This window comes from Apodemus sylvaticus, chromosome 20, assembly GCF_947179515.1.
Source record: "Apodemus sylvaticus chromosome 20, mApoSyl1.1, whole genome shotgun sequence".
In the NCBI taxonomy this organism is placed as follows: Eukaryota; Metazoa; Chordata; class Mammalia; order Rodentia; family Muridae; genus Apodemus; species Apodemus sylvaticus.
This window is the reverse complement of record NC_067491.1, coordinates 1,324,215-1,333,006: the sequence shown is the minus strand read 5'-3', so window position 1 is coordinate 1,333,006 and position 8,792 is coordinate 1,324,215. Positions and strand designations below refer to the sequence as shown.

General features: G+C 57.7%; 1 protein-coding gene across 1 annotated transcript; it reads right to left on the bottom strand.

The window, feature by feature from the left end:
* Positions 1-1,821: 1,821 nt before the first annotated feature.
* Positions 1,822-8,204, bottom strand: Abhd17a (abhydrolase domain containing 17A, depalmitoylase). Its single transcript, XM_052165368.1, has 5 exons — positions 8,041-8,204; positions 4,724-5,239; positions 3,823-4,017; positions 2,366-2,545; positions 1,822-2,231 (listed from the first exon to the last, which is right to left on the bottom strand). The coding sequence occupies exons 2-5, from the start codon at positions 5,053-5,055 to the stop codon at positions 2,006-2,008; spliced, it is 933 nt and encodes a 310-aa protein (XP_052021328.1). The 5' UTR covers positions 5,056-5,239; positions 8,041-8,204; the 3' UTR covers positions 1,822-2,005.
* Between the last annotated feature and the right edge of the window lie 588 nt (positions 8,205-8,792).

Here is an 8,792-nt window from a genome sequence, read left to right as displayed (position 1 = left end):
AGGGCATCAGATCTCTTTATGGATGCTTGTGAGCCACCATGTGGTTGCTGGGATTTGAATTCAAGGCTTTTGGAAGAGCAGTCAGTGCTTCTAATCACTGAGCCATCTCAGCAGTCGTTCCCACCCCCCCTTATTTTGACACAGAGTTTCCTCTGCTTAGGAACTCACTCTGTAGACCAGGCTGGCCTCGAACTCACAGAGCTCCGAGTGCACCACCATGCTCACCCCTTTCACTTTGTGGTGGACATGCCGGCTCAAGGCCGTTATTCACCAGTGGTGAGGTTTGAGGCCTGGGCTACGTAGTGAGTGTCCGTCAGCCAGGCTCAGAGACAGAGGGAGACCTTGTCCAAAAAAATAAAAAATACAGGCTGTGGATGAGTGGGCAGGGTCCTCCGCAATCACTGTGCTGCAAGTTTCGTCTCCAGCAGCCCCAGGTGTGGCATCATTCAACTAAGTTCAGAATCAGAGTGAATTATAGAGCAAGACCCTGTCTCACGGAGTAAACAGGACTGCAGCTTAGCGAGTGAGCCAGCAGTGCTTTCCCTCCTGGCCTCCATCCCTAGACCCAGGAAACCAGACTTTGTGTTCAGCGATAGCTGAGCTTGGGGATATCTGAGTTCGAGGCCAGCTGGTCTACAGAGTTTGTGAGTTGTGGCCTGGCACCCTCTCCCCCACCTCTCACACAACCCCCCCATACGCCCCCACACACACACTGGTTTTAGCATTTTGATATAGGGTCCTCTGCACCTGAGTGCATTCTCAGTATTGATAACCCCCTCTCTCATTATAGAATGACTGACTCAGAATGAGGCTTGCGCCTCCTTACCAGGTACATTCTGGGCCTATGTGCACAAAGGTCACAGTGGAGACTCAGCCTGGACAGTGGTTCTGCAGTCCAGCATTTCAGGGGGATGTGTGAGAAAAGTGGGTGTTGGAGGTAGGGAGACCTGCAGCAAGCAGCAGAAGAGCGGCTAGGCAGTGGGACTACAGACAGGGCAGTAAGGGCACCTGAGCCACCTGTGCAAAGGTCCTGAGGCTAGAGAGGAGTAGACTCTGGGTTAAGAATGCCCCAGTTTGCCGGGCAGTGGTGGCACACACCTTTAATCCCAGCACTTGGGAGGCAGAGGCATGCGGATTTCTGAGTTCTAGGACAGCCAGGGCTACAGAGAAACCCTGTCTCGAAAAATCAAAAAACAACAAAAAAGAATGCCCTAGTTTGGTGAAACATGGGCTTGGGAGCCCGCTTTAGCACTCTCTAGTGCTTAGAGTCAAAACCACCAATTTTAGGGGGCTGGAGAGATGGGTCAGTGGTTGAAAGCACATCCTCTTCTAGGTTCGATTCCCAGCACCCACATAGCACAGACATACATGCATTCAAATCAACAATGTACATAAATTTAAAAAAGGCGACTAGTTATGTCACTTGTGTTCTTCACCCAGGGCCATAGCCACACACCCCAAGCATTCCAGCTCACCCAAATGTCCCACCCACTCTTAAAGCGACCTTGATGACCCAGTCAGCTCAGGGAAACAACGCTTGGCTCAACTCCACACCCGCAGTCCTGGGAAGACCTCTTCCACTCCCAGTTGACACAGTGCAAGGCCTAGTCCTGGCTTTGGACCAGTGATCTTCACATCTGGAGTGGAAGCCCTGTGCACAGCGGGGATTAGTACTCCTCAGAGCAGGGTGCTGCCCTGCTGTCCTGGGTGCAGGCCCTTGGTGGGACCTGAGGTTCCCCTCACACTCACCACACCCAGCTGGTCTCACTGATCTCCCAGCCCTACAAAGGCGCTCTAGCCATGAAGGAGTCAAGACAACCCTAAAATCTTAATCCTTTAATTAGTTTCCCTCTTTCCTTCTCTTTGCTTCCATGAGGAGAGAAGAGGGACCTCTGTCGCCTGCCCATGGCTCATGGCCCCTGGGGTGCCAGGCAGGGTCCTGGGCTCCGGGTCACATGCAGCCCCGGCAGGAGGCCCATGGACTGCTGAGGTCCCTGCGGCTTGGCTAGGTACGCTGGCTGGGCAGCTCCTGGGAGATGAAGCGGCGTAGGCGCTCCAGGTATTGACTGTACAGCTCGATGTCATTGTGCCCAGCGCCCTCCACCCACAGCGGCTCCACGGCCTTTGGGCAGCGCTCATACAGTGCCAGCCCATGTGAGAAGTCGATCACCTCGTCCTCTGTGCCGTGGATGATGAGCACCGGTGATGTGATCTTGGACACCTTCTCGATGCTGAGGGGAAAGATGCTCAGGCTGAAGCTCCGCCTTTTCTCAGGCCCTGCCCCCATGCTCACGCTCCACCCTTTCCCAGGCCCCGCCCTCATGCTCACACTCCACCCTTTCCCAGGCCCTGCCCTCATGCTCACTTAGGGAAAGCATCGAAGCAGTAGGTCTTCTTGGTGTCAGGGAAGGCCACCCGCATGCCCGAGGTGAGAGGCGAGTGCAGGACCACTGCAGCACACTCGTAGCGTGACGCCAGATCCACTGTGGGCACAGTGCCAATGCTCTGGCCATATAGGATGATACTGTCTGGGCTGATGCCGTACCTGGCCGACAGCACAAGCAGGGTCAGCGGGCCTGGAGATGGGCAACTCCCAAAGCCCTACCAAGCAGTAGCACCCTGGCCTTTTCTTCAAACCCTCCCAAGGGGTGGGGGTCAGGGTGACAGTGCCTGAGATTCCAGAACAAACGTTGCTGTTCCCTTCTGACCCCAGAGGGCAAGCGGGCGGTCTGGAGGTCTCTTTCCAGTGCTGCCTCCCCACCAGTGTGGGTCTCTGGGAATTTAGGAAACCGTGTCCCCAGATGCTCGGCCCAGTTTAAGGTCCCCAGAGTCCTTCCTGCCCAATTAGAAGCTTGCACAACACAGGCAATGTGGCAGCACAGCCAAGGCATTCCTAATTCCCTGCCTGTGGTTCCCACCCCAGCAGATCCATGTGACCACTGACCCTGGCTGAGCCGACTAGTGCTGCCCCCGCCATAGTCCCCAACGGTCTGCCTCAGACAGACAAGCCTCTGCAGGAGCCTTCCCTGAGCCCAGGCAGGAGGTGGACCACCCAGGGGCAACCCACACTAGGCCTGTGTGCTGACCAAGAGACCAGCTCTGCTGGTTAAACAGAATCCATAGCAGGAGCCTAAGCCCCTCCCAGCATGGGGGCCGTTTAGAAGAGTCGCCTTCCCCCCTCAGGAGTTCCCTGCAGTCAGTGCTGTAGTGGGCAATGGACAGAGCTCAGAACACACAACAGTGGCTCTCCAGACAGTGTGAGCAAGGGGAAGTCAGCCCAAGCAGGGTACAGGCACTCTGGCACAGGGGAGGGCACTCAGACAGGTCCCCAATGCCAGCACCAATAGTGCCAGGGGACCAAGCTCTGATACCTGGCACATCTCCAGGGCAACCAGGGCTGTCGGAGTCTCAGCACGACTTGGGGCCCTAATCAAGAGTAGGGGCCTCTAGAAGTGTGGATGGGTGAGCTCGCCCCATCTCTATGAGGGAGCAGAAGGAGCCCTTGCGAAGTGGGGTAACCAGAAAGGCAGACTGATGGAGGGGCCCAGACCTGCTGCTGCCACCACTTGGGCACCGTCTAGTACAGCTTCCCAGCCCTACTGCCACCTGGCCCAGCTAGTTCAGCTGATGGCGCAGCGTTCCTGGCACTTGGGCTACCAACTACTTGTTCCCAAGTCCCTCCCCGGCTATCTCCTACACCCTGGGTCTTCCGTTCACTGTCAGACCAGGTACAACTTCCCTTTTCCTGTGGACAGCAACGACTAAGGTCCTACCTACCACTGCCACTCCCCACACTGCTGCCCCAGGAGTCCGAGGCCTTACCTAGTACGCAGGGCCTGCCAGGCTGCATCAATGTCAGCATAGAGGTTCTTCTCCGACGGCCGCCCAGAGCTGATCCCGTAGCCGGAGTAGTCATAAGAGAAGATGTTGCAGCTGATGCGCGTGCCCAGGCCAACATAGAAGCTGCACATCTGGCCCAGGTCCACTGCATTGCCATGCGAGAAGAGAACTGTGTACCTGGGTATGCAGGGAGAGGGCGCGGCACAGCTGACCACCCAAACAGAGCCAGCAGCACCACTGTATCGTCTCCTCCTCAGCTGGCCCCCACAGCACCAGCACGGCAGGGACTAGCTGGGGGTGGGCCCTGAAGGCTGCTAAGTCCTATAGCCTCATGCATGGCCACAGCCAGCCAGCAGGCCTTAGCCCCCATCTACACAGGGACCCGCTGTGAGTTCAGTCTTCAACAGACACAAGTCCAGGCCAGGAGGCCAAGACCATCTCATGCCCCACAGCACAGAACTGTGCTTGAAAGAGCTTGCTCCTTCAGGCAGATGCTCTATTGCTAGGGGGAGGGCTGGGCTCCACCCTTGGCCACCAGCAAACTCTTGAGATCCATCCTTTTCCCAGCTGGCCTCTGGCCAACCCGGACAGACCTGTAACATGATAAAGGACTGTGCCAGGTCAAGGCCATGCACCTGCCTGGTCCTGCCCGGGTGGCTTCCTGAAGCACCAGCCTGACTCCTAACGAAAGGTTTGCCCTTTGGCCTCCAGGCTCGACCTGGGAAAGCGGTTACCTCTCCACCTCACCCTCTGGTGGAGACCTGATAGTAGAAATATGAAAGTGGGTCTCCTGTACTTTACAAGAGGGATCAGGTGGGCTGGAAGACAGGGCAGTACAATACCCACACACCCCTGTGGTGAGTCCTAGGAGGGGGCAGCTCACCTGGCACCCGGTACACAGCGCACATACATGCAGGCGATGCGGTTGGCGCGCGCGCTCTTGGTCACGAAGACCTCGATGGTGTCCAGCTCGCGCTGGCCGTACTGGAAGTCAGCGCGCTCTGTCAGGTGGATCTTCCAGCGCCCGGGGTTGGCCGCTGAGGTCCGCAGGGGACCCGAGGGGGCAGCGCCGGCCCCGCCGGGCCCCGGTTCGGGTTCAGGTACCAGAGAGTAGGTGGGCTCGGGAGGCAGGAAGGCGAGCTTGGCGGCGATGCGGCCCGGGCAGGGTGGGCAGCAGAACAGGCAACAGAGCTCGCTCACCGACAGGCCGTTCATGGCGGGCGCCGAGCCCGCGCCGGGCCAGGGGAGGGGCGGGGGTGCTCCGAGATGCGGGCAGCGGCAGCTCGCGGGCTGCACACCTCAGTCCCGTTAGGAGGCCGCAGCTCGGCCCCATCGCGGTCCAAGGCGAGCCCCCGGGAGCCTCACAGCCACAGGTCTCCATGCCATACAGTGGGATACCCTGCGGGGGACACCGACATGTGGGTTCCCTCCAGGAAGCTAGGGTAGAACCAGGTGCCAGCCTATGCCAGGCAGGGGGAAAGGCGTGTCCCCACATCAACGGTCTATCTTGGTCCTCTTGGCCTGCCCACAGCTCTATCTCTCCTGGGCCTCTGTTGCAGAATTCATCCTATGTATGACCCCCCCCAGCTTCTGCCATTCCAGCACCCCCCAGGCCTAAAGCCAGCCCTTCCGCCTGCCCCAACAGTTTCTCCCTCAGTCCTTGAAAGAGTTATCCTCCAGAACAGGTGACAAAGTCAGCCCCAGGTTTTGAGCCAAAGGGATCCATAGGCTCCCACGCAGGAGGATGTGGAGGGGTGAGCCACGGGGCCTTGGAACACAGAGACAGAGCCCAGGGGAGGAAACAGACACAAAGGCCGGGAACAAGGGCAGGATGCACGCCAGACACGGGCCCCACTGCCTGGGACAATGGTTTGTCCCTGTGCTTGGGGCGGGAGGGCGGGGCGGAGGGTGGGGGGCCTCTCCTGGGTCAGGGCAGCTGCAACCTCAGGCTCAGTCACCCAACCTCCCGGGCCTGCCTGAACTGCAGGAGGGAAATGAAGTGGGGGACAGGGCCTGACTCCAATAGAAACCCAAAGGCTCCATTTCTGCGGGACATCCTAAAGTGTGTTCAAAGAACACCACAGCACTGCCACTGCCCGCAGAATGCCGATGGACAGACACACAGACATTTCCAGGAAAGCCCACCATCGTCCCTCAGTCTGGGAGGAAGGCAGGAGACTTCACAGCGCAATTTTAACAGGATATCAACCTACACCTGGGTTTTAGGTTACAGCATATAAATCCACAGGGACAGAGGGACATGGTTAACAGGCAAAGGGAGACACACAGCGTTCAGGCAGCTGTGGCCCCACACATACATTTCTGATCCCTGAGAATCTGAGGTGTAAGGCCAGGGATGAGGGAGAGTGATATCCCGGTCCCTAACAATCAGGGACTCTGGGGGAACCGCCATGACAGCCAGAGCGAGGACAGAGACAGTGGCAACGAGTGCCCAGCTCCCAGGGGGCAATTCTCAAAGATGCAGGTAAACCTGTCTCCAAGGGACACCAGGCCACACCCGGAACCTAGAGCACTCCTATCATGGAGGAGGGAGCAATCTTAGTACGGAGCAGGTGGGGACCTGACTCTGTCCAAGACCCTGAATAGCCCAGAACAGCCATATTAGGGAATGACCCTGCCCCTAATATCCACAAGGTCAATGTTTGGAGACACTGGCGTTGGTAATCAAGACTTCCTCATGTAACACCCCTTAGTGACAGAGGGCCTGGAAGGATCTGCAGCACAGTGAGAAAGAATTCCTGACCATGCTGGAGGGCAACATGAACCAAGGCCAGGAACGGGGTGCTGCCCCTCACGCTGCCCCCTGGGCCTCTCCCGCGGATCTTTGGGCCCGAGGGTTCATCCACCAGCGCCATGTGAACCTTTCCCTGCTGCACTCTCGCCTCCTTGCCCAGGTCCATCTCAGCCACTGTCATCCTGTGTCAGAGTCTTCACCCTGGCTGCTTCACGTATCTGCAGCACACACCCACTGAGTGACCTCCCTTTTAGAGGTGTCCTCCTCCTTCTTATTCCCAGACCTCATGCCTAGCCACAGCTTATTAGGTGTGCAACTTCTGGGGTCTCAACCTGCAGTATGTTTTCTAGACAAGCAAGGAGAGGCCTCAGTTTCCCTCCTGTGTAAATAGTTAGCTACAGTAAGAAAGCCCCACAGGAGCAGGACGATGAAGACCAATAACTACCCACTTCCACTCAACAATCATATGCAGAGCAGCCAGAGAAAATGAAGTTGTAGAAGAAAGACTTTTAAAGATACAAGCTTCCACGATCTGCGGGTGTTATATGGAGAGGACAGACAACATGTGGGACCTCATGTCACAGATGAGGCCACTGGGTAGTGTAAGACAGGATTACACACTCCCTGCAACAAAGCCTAAGTATTGTGATCACAAACATAAAACCAGGCCCTGGTGTTACAAGCAACCAGGCTACTGTAAAGGCTCTAGGATGACCTACATATGACTGTCTGCACTGGTATGCCTCACCCAGCCAGTCATAGTAGGGAGGCAACACTCCAGGAGCTGAAGAGTTCAAAGGATGTCGACGACGGGTTGAGGGAGATGGCTCAGCAGGTAAAGGCACTTGCTACCAAGTTTTGAAGATCCAAATTGGATCAGGGGACCCGCATGGTAGGAGACGACTGAGTCCAGAAAGCTGTCCTCTGCGTGGGCGTACACACGTGAAAAAAAGGAAATAGCTAAGTGACAGAGGACTGGAGAGGTAAACCCGGGCGGCAAGAGAGGATTCGAAAAACTGCAAGGGCTCCCAGGAGAGCAGGGCCCGCTCAAGCTGCACCCTCAGGCTCTGCTTCAGCAGTGGGGGTGAGGAATCATAAATGAGTCCTGAGCCGCATAAGGGAAGCCTGCAGTGGGCCCCAGCGGGCAGGAGGACGCCAGGCGAGGGGCAAAGGTGGCCGGCGAATGTCAGCGGACAGATATATGGTGTGGGATAGGGGCTGGGTCTGCGGCTGGGCCCGGGCGTTTCTTGGGGGGGCACAGCCGTGTCCTGAGGAGGTTAAGTGATTGCTCCAGGATCGCTGCACACGGGGACATGGGGATGCCAGGGACAGGATGGGTGCGCTGGTCCCGCAGCCATCCCCGGAGAGCGCAGTGAGGTCTCGGACGCAGGGCCCCGCTCGATTCGGCCCCACTCCGCAAACCGCCGCAGCCCGCCCGCACTCACCGCCGCCCGCGCCCGCCGGCCCGGGGGCCGCACTCCATGGCTCCCGGCCGCCCGCCCGTGCGTCCGTCGGTCTGTACCCCGGGGACCCCGACCCAGCTTCCTGCACCGCCACCACCGCAGCTCCGCCGCGGACGGAAGTGCGCTTGACCTAACACCGCCCCGGAAGTGATGAGAAGCGAATGCGCAAGCGAGGAGGACTCCGACTGTTGATGGGGGCGGGGCAAAGCGACCACGAAGCGGATTGGGTGGATTGTTGTGAGGGAGGTACATGTGCTGGAGGTAGGGCCTTGAGAGGAAGGAGCCGGATTGCTGGGCGGGGCTCGAGATGGAAGGCGGGACTTGGTTGTGTGGGTGGGATTTTTATGAGGCGGGGCCCCAATGGAAGTGAAGGTGAATGGTCTGAAGGAACTTGGCTGGCGACAAGATGCCTGGTGAAGTTAGGGAGGGGAGGGGCCTGAAATGAAGGCGGAGCCTAATGGCTTAGGGGCGGGGCCCAGATAGGGTGTGGCCCTGACAGGAGTAGAGGGAGTTTCAGAGGATGGAGTTTGCATTCCCAGTTGGTTAGTTCAATTGTTGCCTTCCCCTGCTCCCATCCTTCGTCCCCTCCCTGAATTTCTGGAAGAGACAATAAAATGAGTTCCTCTCAGGGTCTCAAGATAGGAGTTGGAGAGGTGTTCACCATTTAAGAACACTACCCTTACAAAGAACTATGGTTCGGTTCCCAGGGCCCGCAAGGTGGTTCTCAATCATCT

Bases quoted from the DNA above. Each gene is read 5' to 3' on its own strand.
- Abhd17a (XM_052165368.1), bottom strand. From the start codon at position 5,055: ATGAACGGCCTGTCGGTGAGCGAGCTCTGTTGCCTGTTCTGCTGCCCA. The intron at 4,018-4,723 runs GTGAGCTGCCCC...CTGCATACCCAG, and splicing joins CGCTGTGTACCGGGTGCCAG to GTACACAGTTCTCTTCTCGC. The intron at 2,546-3,822 runs GTAAGGCCTCGG...GCTGTCGGCCAG, and splicing joins TGGCAGGCCCTGCGTACTAG to GTACGGCATCAGCCCAGACA.